At 43.5% G+C, this 19,053-nt stretch overlaps 1 protein-coding gene across 1 annotated transcript in view; it reads right to left on the reverse strand.

The window, feature by feature from the left end:
- Positions 1-4,130: 4,130 nt before the first annotated feature.
- The window catches only part of LOC146856217 (uncharacterized), a 76,017-nt gene continuing 61,094 nt past the window's right edge, over positions 4,131-19,053 (reverse strand). The window contains exons 5-6 of the mRNA XM_085654277.1: positions 7,282-7,390; positions 4,131-5,728 (exon numbers count right to left, since the gene is read on the reverse strand). Of these exons, the coding sequence (XP_085510403.1) occupies positions 5,482-5,728; positions 7,282-7,390 (356 nt within the window). The 3' untranslated portion in view covers positions 4,131-5,481. The remainder of the gene's footprint in view (positions 5,729-7,281; positions 7,391-19,053) is intronic.

A 19,053-nucleotide genomic window follows, 5' to 3' on the forward strand; every position in this document is an offset into this window, starting at 1 on the left:
ACTCTCCAGGGCACTGAAAGCCCTAAGTTTGCGGCAGTGGCGTAACGAAACTTGAGGGTGCCCCCATGCTCTGGACTGAGACAGGAGCTTTCAGGCCAGGGGTCTGATGCCTGTACACAGGGGTGGGCTCCTTGGAGCTCGGGGGTCCCCTGACACCGCGGGGGCTATTATTACCCCGCTGGTTTGCTGGACACAGAGAAGCAATAGTGGGTCTGATGTTGGCTGTAAAGAGAGACAATGAACTTGATGAAGCCTGCTCATTTGGGTTGGACTTGTGCACCACAGAAGGACAAATGCATGATTGATTTATTTATTTAAAAGGTTTTATATAGTGCTGGCTGGACCCAAGAGTATCAGAGCGCTTTACAGTCTTTGGTAATACAGAATTACAATATAACTTTTTGTACATTGAGGTAATGAGACAAGTCAATTTGGAAATTTGAGACAGTGTTCTTTTTAAATGGGGTAAATTAACTAGGAAGATCTAAGTCAAACAACAGATCTAAGATAGAAGAATTGGATGAAAGCAAAGTTGGTTAGTGGATGAGGAGGGGGGGAGGGCGAGAAAGAGAAGGGCGACTGTGGAGGGTGAGGGGTAGGGGGAAAGCAGGTGGAAGAAGGTGGGTATTATCCAAAAAATAAAGAGGTGGGGGGAGGTGGTCGAAATAAAGAATAGAATAGGGGAGGGGGTGACACAATAAGTAAGGGGACCTATACAGTCAAGGCAGGGGTAAGAATTAGTGGCCAGTAACAGTATATTAAGGACCCCAGTATTTGTTGAGAAGGAGCAGCTTGAGGTCTTTTTTGAAGCTGGGGTAGGAGGAGCTGCAATGTAGATTTTTAGGGAGGGCATTCCAGACGGAGGGCGCGTTTCCAGAGAAAGAGCGAGACTGTGTTGATTTCTTTTTTAATAAAGGTGGTACAGGGACAGGAGTGTTGGTGCTCCTCATTGTTCTAGTACGGCCCGCTTTGTGGAGTTTGTAAGAGAGGTAAGATGGGGTATTTTGCTGGGCTTGCAGTGGAGGTGGGTGGAAGGGAGTGAAAATGGTGGAAGGTGTTTGGTCCGACAACATTTTAAATGTCTCTGTTTCTTATGAATATCTTATGAAACAAAAGAGCCATTATCGGGCAGACCAATCGAGACTTCGAGAATCATCCAAAGCAGTGATATCTCCAGCTTTATCCAAAGCAGGGATGTCTCCAGCTTCATCCTAAGCAGGGATGTCTCCAGCTTCATCCAAAGCAGTGCTGTCTCCAGCTTCATCCAAAGCTGGGATGTCTCCAGCTTCATCCAAAGAAGGGATGTCTCCAGCTTCATCCAAAGCAGTGCTGTCTCCAGCTTCATCCAAAGCAGTGCTGTCTCCAGCTTCATCCAAAGCTGGGATGTCTCCAGCTTCATCCAAAGCAGTGCTGTCTCCAGCTTCATCCAAAGCTGGGATGTCTCCAGCTTCATCCAAAGAAGGGATGTCTCCAGCTTCATCCAAAGCAGTGCTGTCTCCAGCTTCATCCAAAGCAGTGCTGTCTCCAGCTTCATACAAAGCTGGGATGTCTCCAGCTTCATCCAAAGCAGGGATGTCTCCAGCTTCATCCAAAGCAGGGATGTGTCCAGCTTCATCCAAAGCAGGGATGTCTCCAGCTTCATCCAAAGCAGGGATGGTATGTGTCCTGTTTCATGCACTCTAGCTCCACCCGCGAGGTAAGGGCAGGGACAGACGTCTAGGATCCAATGTGAAGAAGAGGACTCTGCTATTGTGGAGTGGAAAGCTGCTAAAGACCACAACAAATGGGCTTCTGACATCATAGCTCCACTTGGACTGTGGGCAATAAACCAATCTATGATTAACTGAATAGTGAAGCAGGAAGCAATCGGTGCTTGTTGAACCATCACTGTAACGAATAGGATTGCCAAACCTACCATCTTGGCTGGTTCTAGTTAAAATACCTAGTTCAGTTTAGGAGTGACAAGAAAACGTTTCCCATGTTTTTCTACCAAATTGAATTTTGACTTGTTTTGTAACAGACTAAAAATGGATGTGTGTGGATTCTCCACATGGATCAGTCTGCTTATCAGAGGCCTGGCGAGCTTCCTCTTTCCTCTGTGCTCCATTCTTCACGGGTTTTAAGGTCTGGCCAAATAGAATTTTAGCTCTGAGGGCAACTAATGTGCAACAACAACCAAGGGCTGAGGTACATGTCTATTTCCGGTGCAAGTGAATACTCCTCCGCTTTCGATTGATGACTTGCAGCTGTGAACTTTCCTGAATCCAGATACAATGTGAGATTCAGGTGACGTAGGAATCGGCAATTCTACTCACGCTTGATGCGGAGTAATACTTGGAGGAAAACGAGCTTCCAATTCTCCAGACCCGACACTAGATGAGAATCAGTACGCGCAGCATGTGAATGTGCACCAGAAGTCAGCAGTAGACCAATGGTTCAAAGCACATTTTTAATTTCCCTTCCATGGCGAACCTAAGGACGCCATATATTTTCACGTTGCTTGTAAATCTTAACCTGAGCATCTTGGATCATCAGTTAATGTTAGGGTTATGCTTCCTATCCGTGAGGGATCCAGAGGCCTAGGGTGTCCTCTCAGGAATGTTTTAGATGAATTGTAGATCTACCTAGAGGCAGTTCCTTGGAAGCTACCTTGCTGTCTGCCCCCTGATGGTGTTAGTCAGGACAGAGATTAATCCTTTTTTCCTGTAATTATCATCTTCACTTGTTTGAGTGGCAGATACCAGCTTGCAATAGTTATTTCTTTTGACACTAGTTTTCTTCTGCAACCTTACCTTTGATGTGGCTCCATTTTTCCTTACCAAACCAACATCAAGTGTCCTGACGAGCTACCGCAATTGTTCATACAGCTGACTTGGTACACCATGTGACACTACTTCAACTTTCAGCTAGACACACCACATTCTAGCCCAATTTATGGAGTTAAATGAATAACTCGACATACATCCCCTCTAGGCAGATACCTCACCAAAATGTAATTTATTTACTTAGGCAAAAAAAACGAGGCTGCGCATTCCTACAGCAGCAGCCGTGCATTCAATGCTCCATTCCTGCCTAAATATTTGACATCTGCAAATACAGGTTTTATTTTACAAGTCTGTGAGAATACAGTACAAAGTAAATTCTGTAAAAAAAGCTTTCAAGTTTCCAACTTCACACCACCCGTGCAGGTAGAACGTGGTTTTGGCCCACTAGCATTAACAGCCAGGAAGTCGCCACACCATGCTTGACGACAGCCTTATAGACAGTTGCTGGTTGGATATGTTCATTTACCTCAAGATGAACATATCTGCCAAAGACCTATTTGAAGCAACTGTATTCAGCCTATGAGCTCCTAAGAATTGTGAGAGGATAAGAAAGTTGACCTCAATAAAACACAGCTCGAAGAATCAGAAAGCCTACCCAAAACAATGAAATAATTTCCAGCAATGGAGAACAAAGAGGAAAGAAGATGGTTCTCCCTAGAAAGACTCAATTTGCTACCCACTACTGCGATCAAGGTAGGAAGGAATGAAAACCTATCCCATATGTGGCTGTGCAGTGATCAGCAAACCTGCTGTTGTCCCGCTGAAGTGGAGTTCTGTGAGAAAAAATTACTATTGTCCAATTCGCAACAGGAGGAGTGGGTACAAAATGTTCATAGAACAAAATACACAAAAAATAAATATTTGTAGATTTTTTTCGTCCAGGATGGGCTAAAATAAGCTGGTGCTTCAAGAGAAGGCTCCGGGGTAGTGGCAGCCACTGGAGCTGTTTACTAGCGATCATCACCAGTAACCATTGATGGTCATAACCCTGCTCTGCTATCCCCAAAGTGGGCCGTTCTCTCTCAGTATCGCGCCAAACTGGTTTAAATCTTGCTCAGCAATTTAGGATTCTGGTGGGATTAGGGCAAATATATTGCTATGTAAACTGTAAATAGTGCCGCCATCTTTGATTTGTGAATTCAACTAAGGTATCTGTTCACTTTCTTTGCTTGATCTTAACGATACTCCTAAGATATTTGTATTCTATGCTGTTGCATTTTATTCATATTTACAGTTCATAAACTTGGCAGCCTCTGAAATATTTCCAAAATGTCTAATTTGAGTAAAAACACGTCAGTGGTTAAGTTTTCGCTTCATTTTTATTCACATAGTATTTCAGTTACTTGCTTAAAAAGATGTACAGAAGCATCAATCTGCTAACGATGAAGGCTGCTCTAACATTTTGGTGTTCAGCATGTGCAGAGGCTATCTTTGCGCGGGTAATACATCTCTACTGTTCTATATCTGATTCTGTGCACCATTTTGAAGGATGGGCTGGAAATATCAGCACAGATAATCAACCAGATATTTTTGCAGTGAAAAACCTGCTATAGGGACTTGTTGAGGACAACTACTACTGTAGAGTTCAATGTGGGACCGTAATAGGAAGATATAAGTGGTGTTAAAGTAGGGCGCCACCTTCGTAAATGCTGCATGTTTCACTGATGATCTTTTTTATTTCCTCCCACTGCAAAAAAATAAAACAGGAAGCATTATTTGAGGAAGACAGACTAAGAAATTCTCCTTCAGGAATAGGATTGGCTTAGGCACCATTTACGAGTGCGTTCTGTTCTGTGTATGTTGGCGGGTTAATGTTGGGATGAAAAATATTTGGCCTGGACCACCAAAAAATGGTTACCACAGGAATTTTTAGGATGGTCTGTTATGCACAGTACTTGTGCTGTTCTTATACCTACTGCCCAATACACTGTGCTCTATAGTGATGAAAGATAGGAGGAGGCATCTTCTTGGGATCCAGTTGTTGGCAACCAACGCTAACCAACACTCAAGTGTCGACTTAGAACTTTTTTTCTGTAATGGAAGACCCTGGTGCCCTGCAGTCTTTGTGTTTCACCTGGGGTCTAAGTGGCAAACTGCGCTATCTTAGGTTCCAAAATCTAGAGAGATTGTAAGGAGCTGATAGCACTGATAATCATTCAATCAAGAAATTGAATTATCTCCACCGATAAAAAAACTTAAAGTGAAGCAGGGCCAAGGGCTCGTGTTAAAAACAGCAAGCAGAGGGATTGAAGAATAGCTTATTGGGCTTCCTATACACTGTATTTACTTGATCCTGTCTATGGCCTCAATTACGGTCATCCAGAAATAGGTGTAATAATTATATCACTTGATATATTTTGACATGTCTGGATTCAGAATTTATCGGTTGCAATAAATACCAACCAGTTACAGCTATTGCCAGAAAAATGGGGTATAACCTGCAGCTTTTGGTGTTTACCACCCCAAAATCGTCATCTCCTTTTATTACTGAAATTTACATGGGGAAAATGCAAGGATAGCAGTGCTTATCGCACAACTCATATTTGCGATATGTGCTGTATCATGTTACCAACAGTAATCTGGGCCACTGTCTTTTCTATGCAGACTTATTGGTTCTGCCCCTACGGTTTCTGTTCTGCCACCCAAGCATTCATAACTAGTTCCAATCCGGGTGAATGAGATACTCCTGCGCATGCCCTCTGCGTGCATTGGCGAACATGGACCAGCGGTAAGAGGTGTGGTAGTCGTGGTAGATGGGCCGGCCATGCCATGTTTGGTAGAGCGTCTTGTTGGCTCTTGTGCCAGGTGTGAGAAGGCGGAGGTGGCGAGGGTGCTTTTGGAATTTGATGCTTTTCTTCTGGACTGGAGTCAGTGGTGGGAGCTGGACTGCTGGCGCTTGGCGTCTGTTATGCGAGAAAACAACATTAGGGACAGTTTTGCAGTCACAAAGTTCCTACAACCTGAATGCAGAGCTTGTTTGTTATTTGATTATACATCTATCATTCAGCATTCCACCCTTTTGAATCTTTTAGGACCGCGTTTTCAAAGACAATTTAATTAGCAGGTAGAAGATTTTAAGGTAGACTTTGCAGGCAAGGTTTTTTTAGATCATACTTACTGATAAGGATTCACAGCTTTTCCCCATTATTATTCAAGGATTTTATCTCGGTTGTTTGAAATGACAAAAGGAAACCACCACTCCTAGAATTCCACTATATCTTTTAATCATGTAACAAATGGTCTAATACTTAAATTACAAAAAATGTTAAATTATTAATCTACCTTAATGTGAGCATTGCAAAGTGGGGTTGTTTAAGAGAGAGGTCTGCTAAAGAGGGAAAAGATTATGATTTTATGATCGATCAAACGCCATCAACGGATCAATTTTGCAGACTGATGGGTATTCTGTGCCTTTCTAGTCTGCTTATTTTAGGGGTAGTTATTGTTGCAACATATTCCTGACCTAGTCTAAAATAGGGCTATTAAGAGAACTATAACAGAATCACCAAACGTGGTAAGGGTAAATTGAATTAAAAGGGTTTAGGAAAAATGTTTGCCAGATTTTAAATCTCCGGTGTTCGAGCGCCCCGTGCAACGTTCTCAGAATTCAGACTTGAGTGATTTTTGACATATATATGTTGTGTTTGCCGAGAGGCCAAAGGGATAGATTATTGATAAACCCATGAGATCTCCGCGAATCCACCTTACACCAGGCCATTAATCAGAAAATGATGTTTCTGAGAGTAATGTTGGGATAGGGGTGTCTTAAGTGGTCATTTCCACGTTTGGAGTAATGGGAAGGAAATGTCTTCTTTTTCATTTATTTTATATGTTATTGCTCACAGTCCACTGTCTTCCTAGGAACCCCAACCAGAAAGAGACAGATGTGCCACTGTAACAGGTATGTTTTGGGACTGGTTCAAAAACGGCCTAAATTGCGTTTCGTTTTAGGTCAACTTGAGGATAGAAAGGGGAAGTTAAAGCAATGCTTTTATTTGGGGTGGGGTGGGTGGGGTACATTGTGAATGGAGAGTTTACTCAAGATCATCTGCTGAACCATAAGATGACTCTGAACATGGCAGGCTTCCTTGAGATAGAGTTGGCAAAGCTTGGCTATTGCTTGTCTCCACTGGAGGTGCAACAGGACCCAGAGCTGGCTATGGTAGGTATTGGTAAATAGACATATAATGGATAGTGTTGGGTGGATCAACCATTATAAATGTATAGGCCAGTTCTATAGCATATTTAACAATGTCTTTAGTCTTTTCTGTATTAAAATTAATATAACAAGGGCACTTTGGCTACGACTTGTCTCCACTACAGGCGTAGGATGTGGTAGACCTGCTTGTATGAAAATCTAGGAATGCTTCTTGGAATCAAGTGTAATAGGCAATAATTAATCATCCAAAGCTATATGACATTGTTGCCTCTTTCCTTGTACAAGTGGGGTACTCACTGTGGCTGCGTTGATTGTTGACAAGCTGCCCTTGTTTCTCCTTTATTGTGTTTCTCATCCTTCGTTTCTATATTCAGCGCTCTCTGAGAGAGGATGGGGGACCGGTGGGCTAAAATTGTGAAGAAAGAGAGTTATTGTTTTGGTGTGTATGTCCCTCTGTACTTGAAACCTATTATCAAACAGTTCTCAACACCCAATCGTAGTTTAAAGTTTCCCTAGGAGTTAACTGGCTATGAAATTAAATACACGAATAAGTGTGTAGGCTTGAATCAGATTAGAAAACTAATCTAGATGTATGTTTGCCTACAACTCCAGCCCCTTTCTCAGGATCAGCAGGTTGAAGAGTCATTTTTAAAACTGACAAACTTAGGTTTTTCGACCTTGTGGAAGCAAAAGGGATTTACAACAGTCTCACCTACTGGTAATAATCCCTAGAAGTCCTCGCATAAAATTCTGAAGATTATTGAGGACTTTACTGTTCAAGAAATGCAAATAGTCAACTGTTCTCCAGATTCCATGTTGGAACTTGTCTTTCTACTGAAAAAGCAACGACTGGTATTATATGTGCGTGTTTGGGTGTTTATATGTATTTTTCTACTAGTAATGTCTGGTTTCTTACCAACAGCAGTTTAGTAAGTGTCACACAGCTGAAAATATTTCTACATCCAATAGATTTATTCCTAATATGAATATGCAAATAGTTGTTCTCTTGCAAATGTTAAAATTTAAAGTAATCTCCTCCACTCCTCACAGAGTGACTCGCGTTTCAAAGCCCGCCAGGGGCCCCTTCAATGGAGTAGACTATCAAACCGAGCAGAAAGCAGTGAGAAATTATAAATAGTGGTACAATTCAAAGGACATTAGATTAATCGCCAATTGTAATTTTAACTATATTCAATCAAATTCACCAATTTGAGCTCGGTGTTGGGACTATAGTGTGATGAAACGAGCGCATTGCTTATTGAAACAGTTCCCTGCAGCCACATCCGCGTCATTGGTCAGTATCTAACGCCACAGTTTCATTCATAGTAGCCACTTAAATTTAAGTCTCATGCGCCCCTTGGTGCTGATAATCACATTCGCTTGTAAAGCCCGGCCTGACAGCACAGCAGTCTGTATGACTATTGTTACCAATTCTTTAAAATATACAAAGGGTGGGCTTTGGCACCACCCAAAGGAGTATTGCTCTCTCAATTCAAGCTGTTGGCTGTTTCATGTATCATTCATTCTCTCTCAGTGATTGCATTGCCATGAATAAGTGAATATTTTACAACTCAAATGAATGAATATGAATATACACAAATGAAAGTATTTATTTCATAGATAAATTTTATACAAAAATAAATCATGTTTTGATTTGTGATTTTCATTACAGAAGGCTGATTGAATGTTTTAGTCAGGACTCACTTGCAAACCAGACTTATTTGCTTTGCCAATGCATGTTATGCGTTACAACAAACAAATGATGGACGGAATGCTGACAATGCAGACATTCTCCCCCAGTCAAGAGATCTGGGTTAAATACATGTTATGCAGCAGTTTGCATTCTATTTCCTGCAAGGTACCTTACTTATTACAGCCATTAAAAAAACTATAGGCATGTCTATTTGTTATGTCTGAGCAGATGAAGCACTGAGAAGCAAATCAATGGCAAAAAATTGAAACGTATGCAATTTGAATTCATGAGAGTCCTAACAATTTTTTGCTATTGCACATTTTATATCTTTATTCAAAATGACCCACAAACTAGCATTTTTCCATTTAGAAAAAAAGAATAACTCCTAAAAGCACACTAGATTTGATCCCCAAATAGTCAAATACTGGGTTCCCCCATTGTCCATAAGAGAATGGTTTGGATGACTAGTAATTATGACTGGGAGGTTTTGTAGAATACATCTATGTCCGGGCACTTGTGGATAAGGTGCCCTTGTCATAAAATAAAACCCAATTTCAGAAAAACTCTTGAACCTATATCTGTTGTTAGAAAATATGGACTAAACTTTAACGTACTGACCTTTGACTGAGTTATCCCCGATGGGATTTAGACTTGTGATCTGCACCTCACTGCATCTCACTGCAAGGAGAATTTGGTTATCTTGGCCTCTTGCTGACATTCATGAGGAATCCTTCCTGTGCTTTAACTTACCTTTGAACTTTCCAATTTTATTTCAAGTTAGGAAGTTCTATTATGCATTCTATCTTCTTGCTGTTTATTTCAGTAGCACATATTCAAAGCCGAGAACTACAATGACATAAATCATGCTCATCTATGCACAAAGAAGAAACACAAAAACAGGACACCATAATGTACATATAGTACCAGGCTGTGGCCAAAATAAGTATTATGCGTTTAACCGTGTTTTCAGAGGAAAAAGATGAGTGGCACCAAGCCATCGGTAATGAGCCATCACTAACATCTTTTGTCATTTATATCCTGGCTGGGAGAAGGTGTCAAAAGGGAAGGGACCCCAAATAGTCTTCAAAACTTCCACCCCCATTTCTAATAATCACACTGTGGGTACTTTTACACGTTAGTAAGACTTGCCTGATCAGAAAAGTATGTTAGGCAACCGTGTTTTTGAGTGCATTTGTAAAACGATAACAGAACTTAACAGGAATGTTTCACTAGTTCTAGACATATTTAAACATTGCCAGTTTAATAGAATAATTGTGCAAAATGTTAAGGGGGAGCCCTGATGATTTGTTTTTGTTCCTTGGGGGGGTACAGCATTAAAAAATTTAAAGTCCACTGCGCTAGAGGTTTCTTTTGTACTTTAGCTTGATCCCTTTTCTTCTGACAAAGCCTGACCTCTTATTATTTCTGAGTTAATTATTTAAACCAAATGCATGGTGAGGGTTTAAATCCCTATGTTTAATTGCAGTATAAATATTTCTGACTAGAAAGCCTATAAAGTTGAGGATGATGAGGTGTTTAAAAGAAACCTCTGTGATCTGTTGGAGGCGTCAGTGGCCAGTTCCATACAGAACGCTGTGTCCTATTCATTAAAGACTGTTCCCTATGTCACTGGTAATTCGGTTAATCTGTTGGTTTGGGGGTACAGAACTAGCACAGCAAGAGAATCCCTAAAGCTGGTGCCCTGTAATGATTCTAGTAAAGAGAGCGTTTTTGGATGTGATAGATCAAATCCGCATAGTGATGCCTGGATGAAATTCGAATTCTGCCAGCATAATTGGCGTAATTATGGTAATTTCAGGTAACAAACTTTACACAAAATTACTGAGATTACACTTTTATGCCACATCACGTAATCCGGTTTGGGTAGAAATTTAACATGAGATGTACCATTGGGCAGCGGCAGTGTTTTATGGGAAAACAGCATTTACAACGCTGTTCTTACCCCGCAGGTAGGTAACAACCCGGTCGTTACAACGACCGCGTTGTTACCACACGTGCCTTTACAACGAAAGTCGTTTCTACGATTTGCGTTAGGTGGCGTGCAAGACCAAAGAATGTGTTGGATTTTAAATCCAACACATTCCCTGCTGTTGCACTAACTGGAGTAGGAATAGTAATTTTGCTACTATTCCTAAATCCAACGTGCCATCTAGTGCAAGTTGTAGAAATGACTTGCGTTGTAAAGGCACGCATGGTGTAACGACCCCATTGTTACCTACCGCTATGTAATATGTGGCGTTGTAAAGTCACATATTCGTGTTTTATATGTGAGTAGCAGTCCCTTTAATGCAGGCATTCAACAAACACTTCAAGTAGACTTTTTCCCCAAGCAGACCAGGTAATTTTTTTAGCATATAACTACAAATGCGAATTGCAGCATTTTGAATGTGAATGGTAATTCCTTTAAGGTGGGCAGTCAACAAACATTTCACATTTTTTTAGTTCAAACTACACATCCAAACTTGAGTGCCAGTGCTTTGACCATGAGCGTCCAAAAATCAACTCGAAATTAATTTTTTTTGTTGCATTTTAATCCAAATGGGCCACTCAGGTAATGTTTTGAGTTCATGATGCATTTTGTGTAATTACTCTTAGTTACGCCTAATTTTGTGGTTATTTCTCGTTATGAAGCTAGTGCTTAATTTGTGCCGGTGTTTCCGGTGCTAAGCATCAGCACTTATTTCTCCGGGCCGGGTCTATTGAATTGTTCACCCCTGGGCGGTGGACCGAGTAATTATGTGTTATGTTATGTTAGATAGTTTGTAAAGCGCGTGAATCACCCCCGAAGGGGTCTCTCAGCGCTGGCAGAACTGTGCGGGGACGATGGAGAGATGTCATTCTGTAAAAAGGGTGGTTTTTAGTATCTTTCTGAACCTAAGATAGTCAGAGCATTGTCTGAGCGGGAGGGAAAGCTGATTCCAGACCAACGGTGCTTGGTAGGAGAAGGATCTGCCTCCTAACAGTGCTCTCTTTATCCTCGGAATGAGTAGCAGAGATTTAGAGCATGATCTCAGGTCGCGGTTGGGAATGTATTGGAGGAGCCTTTCAGCCAGATATGGAGGGCCGGGGCCCCACAGTGCTTTATGTGTCAAGCAACAGAGCTTAAACTTGACTCGTTTCCTCACCGGCAACCAGTGCAGTCGCCGAAGCAGCGGGAGAGAGGCTGATCTGCCCGGAGCTTTGGTAAACAATCGTGCTGCGGTGTTTTGCACCACTTGCAGACGGCTGAGGGCAGATTCATTAGCGGCGACCATAAGGGCGTTACAGTAATCCAGTTTATTTAATACCAGAGCCTGAACAAGTGTCTTGCGAAAAGAGTCCGGGAGATAGGGAAGAGCTTTCCTCAGAAGGCGCAGTGTAAAGAAGCATGCACTGACTGTGTGAGATACATGATCCTTCATAGACATAGCCTGATCGAAGCGAACAGCAAGGTTTTTTACTATTAGTTTAGGCAAAGGAGCGGGGCCCAGCTCAGTTGGCCACCAAGTTGGTGACTACATGATAGGGGCATCTCCGTAGAGGATAATCTCAGTTTTGCTGGCATTCAGCTGCAGGAAATTTCCGCTCATCCACTCCGAAATAGCCAGCATACCTTGGGAGAAAGATGTTTGGGCTGACAGTGAGGATTTATCAAAAGGGAAGATAAGTTGGGTATCATCCGCATAGGATACGGGGATGAACCCAAGGGATCTTAGGAGAGAAGCAAGGGGGGCCACATAGATGTTAAACAGCGTTGGGCTCAAACAAGAGCCCTGTGGCACGCCCTTGGTCAGACATTCGGTGGTGGAACGAAAAGATCCTAGGTTAAGGGTTTGTGTGTGGTTAGTAAGGAAGCTGGTTACCCAATTCAGCGCCATACCCCCTAGTCCTGTCCCTCTTAATCTTCCGAGCAAGGTCAGATGGTCAACCGTATCGAAAGCGGCGGAAAAATCTAAAAGGACCAAGATGGCAGATTGTCCCTGATCAAGCGTCCGTCTGATGTAATCGGTGACAGCTACCAAGGCAGTCTCGGTGCTGTAGTTTGCGCGGAACCCTGATTGGGACGGGTCCAGGTAGCCAGTCGCTTCGATATGGTTCGAAAGATGTTTGTTCACATACCTCTCGAGGACCTTGCTCAGATAAGGGAGGAGGGAAATAGGGCGAAGGTTGGAGAGGTCATCCATAGGAAGCTTGTTATTTTTACGCAGTGGAATGACCTGTGCAGCTTTCCAAGAGAGGGGAACTAGCCCCTTTCTTAGAGAGGAGTTAAAAAGCAGGCTAACAGAGTCCGCAAGCGCATATGCAAGAGACGTCGCTATTCTTGCAGGCATAACATCTAAGGGAGAGCCAGATTTAACATTGCACAATAGTGTGACGGTCTCGTCCCGTGAGAGGGGAGGAAAGGTCAGCAAGGTTGAGTGTTTGACAGTAGGGTATTTCACAGTGTCATCGTACAGTAAAGTGTGACAGGTTTTAGAAAATGTATCATAGATGGTATCAATTTTTTGTATGAAAAAGGAACTAATTTTATTGCAAAGAGACTGGGAGTGATTATTGTCCAAATCACAAGCTTTCGGACAAGTGAAATCTTGCAGAATTTGATGGAGAATTTTAGGCGCATTACCTGCTAGCCTTAGTTGCGAGGCTATATATGCTCTGCGGGCTTGTTTAATTTCCTTATGATAAAGAGTGAGCGCAGCTCTAAAGTTCGCTTTATTGGTGTCTTGGTGGGTGCGCCGCCACTTTCTTTCCAGATTTTTGCAGCGGCTTTTCGTTGTACGTAGTTCAGGGGTAAACCAGACAGCCAAAATATTCCTAGGGGCTTTAGTACATATCTTTACAGGGGCAATAGAATTGATGGTCGCTAGAACAGTAGTGTTAAAAAGGGTAAGATTATCTACGATATTGTTGGTCGGGGGATGCCTAGGGGGTATGAAAGCTAGTGAAAAGGACTCCGGATTGATTTTAGACCATTGTCTGTAGGAGAATTGGGTGTGTGCTGCCGTTGAAGTGGACGTAAGAGGACAACGTAAAAATAAATGTACGTATCTGTCCTGTTCTCCTTCGGTTCAGATGCCGGCCTGGTATGTCTCTAGAGAATGGCTCACCCAGGTCCAGGCATGATGACTGCATCACGCTAGTGATGTTATCGGTGCATGCCTGCCTTTCACTGAGGACTATCGTTATACTTTTTCCCTTTGGATAATTGTGGCTGAGGGCGGGCTGATGGGCGAGCTGGGAAAGTTCAGGACAAACTGTGATGTGGTCAAAATTAAAAGCGCTCAGGCGTAGCTTGCTTTTAACTGCTCCCACGCACTGAACTGAAAGTGAAACCAGCCGATGCAGGCCAGACAAAATTCATTCTGCCTCCTGCGTGCTTGTGGCCTGGGCTCACCACTAACTGCAGTCTCGGAGTTTCAGACCTCAGTGTGACTGGCACTGGCAGCACTGTATGAACACTGCCAGCACTCGCGCCCTAATTGCTGTGCTGCGTGAGTCTGGCAGTGGCAGCATTTCAGGGAGCACATGGGCAGCAGGCATGGCAGACTAAGCTGAACTTTAGATGCCCGCCTGGCCTGTACAGAAGAATAGAGCACAAACCCGACGAGTGTGACAGTGTCCTTCTGTGACCAGCCATCATCGCATCACCCCTCACTGAGCAGGTAAGCAACGTGTGGCACTTGTCAAGGTGGCACATAATTAAAAAAAATGTTTATCAGAACACATAATAACTTTTTCGAATTGCAGTTTTAAATAAGGAGATCTTGGCCCCAGGGAATTGGAGCAGGTTAAGAGACACAGACTATATACATTATTTTTAAGCACGGGGGATTCATTGCTTCGTCCAGAATGTCAGGTTATTCAGCTAATTCACAGGTCCACAGGTCTGGCTACTGGCCAGTAGGCCACAGTCTCCTCCTTTTGTAGCAACCATGTGCCTGGTGCTGTGTAGGGAGGTTTTCTTTGGTGTCTGTGCCATCATAGGGGCATATTATCAAGCACGGCGTTAAAATTATCGCCGCTTTAGCGGCAGAAAACTGCAGCTAAAGAGGCGATAATGGGCTTGATAATATGCCGCAGAGAATTCCAATTGAAGCCCATGTTGACACCAGAACATGGGCTTCTATGGGAATTCTCAAAGGCATATTATCAAGCCCATTATCGCCGCTTTAGCGGCAGTTTTCTGCTGCTAAAGCGGTGATAATTTTAACGCCGTTCTTGATAATATGCCCCTTAGTTTTTGAGGATATGGAGAAGGGGTACTGACAGCTTGATGAGTTTCAGGGGTGTAACTATCAATAGTGCAACAGGTTCAGTGACACCTGGACCCGGACTGAAGGTGTAACTGATAGAGTCCCATTTGTCATACTTGCACTGGAGACCTTTGCAGCATTGAAATGCACTGATAGGTTCTCCACTTGTTCGCTGCCATGGTGGGGTTGTCACTACACAGTTGGCTGTCTTTATATAGTTAAGCTGTATTTCTCGAGGGAAAGAGGCTGCAATGCAGTCTGTTGTTTAACTCCTCGTCTATTTTGTTTGTCTTGTTGAAAGTATCTGTGTTTGTGTCGGACGACATCTCCCTCGTTATCAGTTGCCTCCTCCATGTTTGTACCTTCTATTTCAAGAAATGCTTCGCTGGGTCTGGTTGATCAGTGGGCTAATATATCCACTCCAGGAATCTGTGTTTGATCTCAGGGACGTAAATTTAAATCTTGGTATGGCCACTCAGTCTTTCATCTTTCTGAGGTCGATAAAATTAGTGCCATTGAGTTGGATAACAGCATTTTTAATTCGGTCTCAAGGCCCCCTCTGGTAAATATGTGGTTTACAAACATACATGGTGTGTTAAAAACACAGAAATGTATATTCATCTTTTGTTTTTCAATTTCTTTGCAATATTACAGTGTCATTATTCCCTCTGTCCCTCCTTGACCCAGTGCATTTCATACTCATATCCACTCCCCTGACCTCCTTTCTTTCCTTCATCCCATCTTTTTTCCTTTCTTTTTTTCTCTTCCTCAGCACCTCCAGCCATGCCTCCTTTCTACTTTCCATTCTTGCTTCCATACATCCCCATTCATTCCCCATCCTTTTTCTTTTGGTGCATTTCTTCCCCATTTTCTTGCTCTTTCCTTCATCCCTTCTTTAATTTCTTCCTTTCTTATCCTCAACCATTCTTTCTGCTTTTATTCATCCTTTCCTTTCTTCTTGCTATTCATCCATCACACTTCATTCACTTCCTTTCTCACTCTTTCCCGCCATTTCTTCCTTTCACATTTGTTTCTTATTTCCTCCATCTTTCATCCATTACTTATTTCTTTCCTCACACCAGTACTCCCCTTCCTGCCTGCATTTGTTTCGGTTTTCTTTAATGTTTTCCTTCATCCCTTTCTTTGTTTTAAATGGCACAGTACAAGTACATTCTCTTTAGTTTGCAAAGCTGCCTCAAGTCTACAAATGGCCTTTCCTAAAGCTGCATTTAGAGATGTACACACATTCTCTAATTTGAGTTCACTTTTGAGTTGGTGTCATAGACTTTCCATACGGTCTGTTATATTGATTAGTATAGCACACTAATAGCCTGAGAGGGTATCCAGGCGTTTAGAAAGGTGTGTAGGTGTGAGGTCCCTAAGGTGCTTATACAAAGAGCCAGGTCTTCACCTTCTTGCAGTACTCCAGAAGTGAGGAGGTGGCTTTTATGTGTTGAGGGAGGTTGGTCCATGTCTTGGGTGCTATGTAGGTGAATGAGCAACTTCCAGGTTTGCTTTTGCGGATGCAGGGAATGAAAGTGAATTAGAGTGAGGCAGAGAACAGGTGTCTGGTGGGTTGGTGAAAGTGCATGCGGTAGTTCAGGTATTCTGGTTCTGTATTGCGTAGCAGTAGCGGCTGGCAGGGAACAAGAGTGGAGGGCGGGGGGGTCGCTAGGGGGTACAAGCTTTTTAAAAAACACTTACCTCCACTCCGTGTCTCGAGTCCTCAGTCATCTCTCTTCCGTCGTCCCTCATATTTTCTCTGTGGCCGGAACCAGGTAGCACAATGGCTCCCTCCCCTAAGCCAATCACAATGCTGCAATGCAGCACTGTGATTGGTCTGAGCGCTCAGATGGGGAATGGGGGGCTAGGCATGTTCCCAACCAGGCTGTGTAATGCAGCCTGGTGGGGAACATTCAAAGTGCACATGACTGTTTGGCCGGCCCAAGAGGGCCTGCCAAGCAGTCATGCCCACTTTGGACTTCAGCAACTACTCCTCCTCCTCCTGCATATCACGGGAGCCCAGCCCCGCTCTGCCCGACCTGGCTGATAGTAAAAATAAAATGATAATAACAGAAATAACTTCCGTTATCATTTTATTTTTGCTTTTACACTGCCCCGAGAGCAGTGGGGCGACGCTCCTCCGCCTTAGAAGAGGAGCCACCACTGTTGTGTAGGGCTTTGTATGAGTGCGTGAGAAGTTAGAATTGGCCGCGCCTGTGAATGGGGAGCCAGTAAAGCTTCTTGAGGTGAGCAGTGACGGCCAGTACGGTACTGGGGTGGCTGGGCAGGGGCTAAAAATAAATTTCTCTTACCTGATCACCGCGTCTCTCCTCCGTCTCTCCCATGTCGTGTGTCCTCCATGCATCTTCCAGGAAGTACCCAGGCTCCCAAGAGCCAATCACAACACTGCAATGCAGCACTGTGATTGGTATGCACCCAGGCTCCCCCAAGACAATCACAACGCTGCAATGCAGCATTGTGATTGGTCTGAGCGCCATGGTTTATCGCTCAGATGGGGACAGGAAGCCTGGGCATGATCTCCACCCAGGCTATAATGCAGCCTGGGTGGACAAAATGCAAAGTGCGTATGAGGGTTTGGCCAGGCCAAGATGGCCACCTCATGCACATTTTAGAGTGCAGCAACCAGTCCTCCTCCCCAGCGTCAGGGGAAGCAAGCACCGCCCTAAGCTGACTTCAGTTCTTATCATTTTATTTTTAGTTTTACACTGCTCTGTGAGCAGTGGGGCGACGCTCCTCTGCCTTAGCGAAGGAGCCGCCACTGGAGGTGAGGTGTGATGTGGATACGGAATGGGAGGTCGAGTATGAGTCCATAGCGTGACGAGAGACCAAGTGCAGGATCTCAGCATAGGAGACTTTTAATTCAGTGTCTCTGAATTTTCTTCTTGTACCTATTATTAATCCTGTCCAAAGATTTCACTTCCGGGTTTGTTAAAAGTTCATCATTTCAGGTCAAGAGAAGTTGACTGTTAAGAAAGGGACGGGGTGATAGTCTTTACTGTCCTGGTAATTAGAAAGCAAATTAAAAAAATTCATGAATTTTAAATGAAATGTAAAATGAACAGTTGTTTCTCGTCACTCACACATACATTAAAAGATGAATGCATAAGGTACGTGTAAGGGACTGTGATGGTGTTTGTGCACAGTGTATAGACAGAATGAGGCAGGAAGGGGTCTCTGAAGTTTCAAATGATAATTTTAATTCCAGGTGTTTGTAACTGGTACAAAAAAGCAATTGGCTAAAACACCAAACTGTTTGAGGGTCAAGCATGATGTACAAGGCCGGACTGGGAACCGAAACCGGCCCTGGCAAACTGCCCGGCCGGCCCCCCAGGGGGTTGGAGGGCTGCCAAGCTGTTTGCTAGGGCCGGTTTCGGACGATTTTGTTACAGGGGGCCGATATTGCCGGCCCCCTGTAACAAAAACAAACCCCCAGGGGCCAAAAACAGCCCCCCACTCTGCGGACCACCGGGGAAAAGCCCGGAGTCCGCTGCCGCCAGTCCGGCCTTGATGATGTAGGCCATTTGGCAGTAATGAAGTACACGCCATAGTGGCCTAGTGGTTGTTGTAGGTGATTTCTAATGTTTCTATTTAGTACTGTGGACCCTGACTCCATCCAGTGGGTATCAGGAATTCTCTTCTATCTCTTAGGACTGGCATGAGTTCTCCGAGGTCTTTGAATATATTTGTATAGATATTACTTTTGAAATTACATTTCAAGATCAGTTGTCCCTCAATCTCTTTTCTACTCCTAGAGAGAAGGGAGGTCGTCTGCTTAAATAGAGAACTGTCAAAGGTGGTTGGGTATTAATCTTGAGGAAGGGTAGTGGAGGGAGTGGTCCTTTGTCTGATGAGAACAGGGCCCCATCCTGGAAATTCTGCAGCACACAGATCACTGCCCAGCTTTCTCTGATAGCTCCCCATCAGAAGATGTGAGTCACAGTTGGTAGGAAAGATCTTTATTTTCTTAATTCACCCTCATTTCCAAAATGGGCCAGAGGATGCATTTTGCACTAAGAAAATAACATTAAATGGTACAGGACACGGACAGAAGTAGCCAACAGCCGCTCTCTCTTAGGGGCATATCAGCAACAACCGGCG

Source organism: Triturus cristatus, chromosome 4_1 (genome assembly GCF_964204655.1).
Source record: "Triturus cristatus chromosome 4_1, aTriCri1.1, whole genome shotgun sequence".
NCBI lineage: Eukaryota > Metazoa > Chordata > Amphibia > Caudata > Salamandridae > Triturus > Triturus cristatus.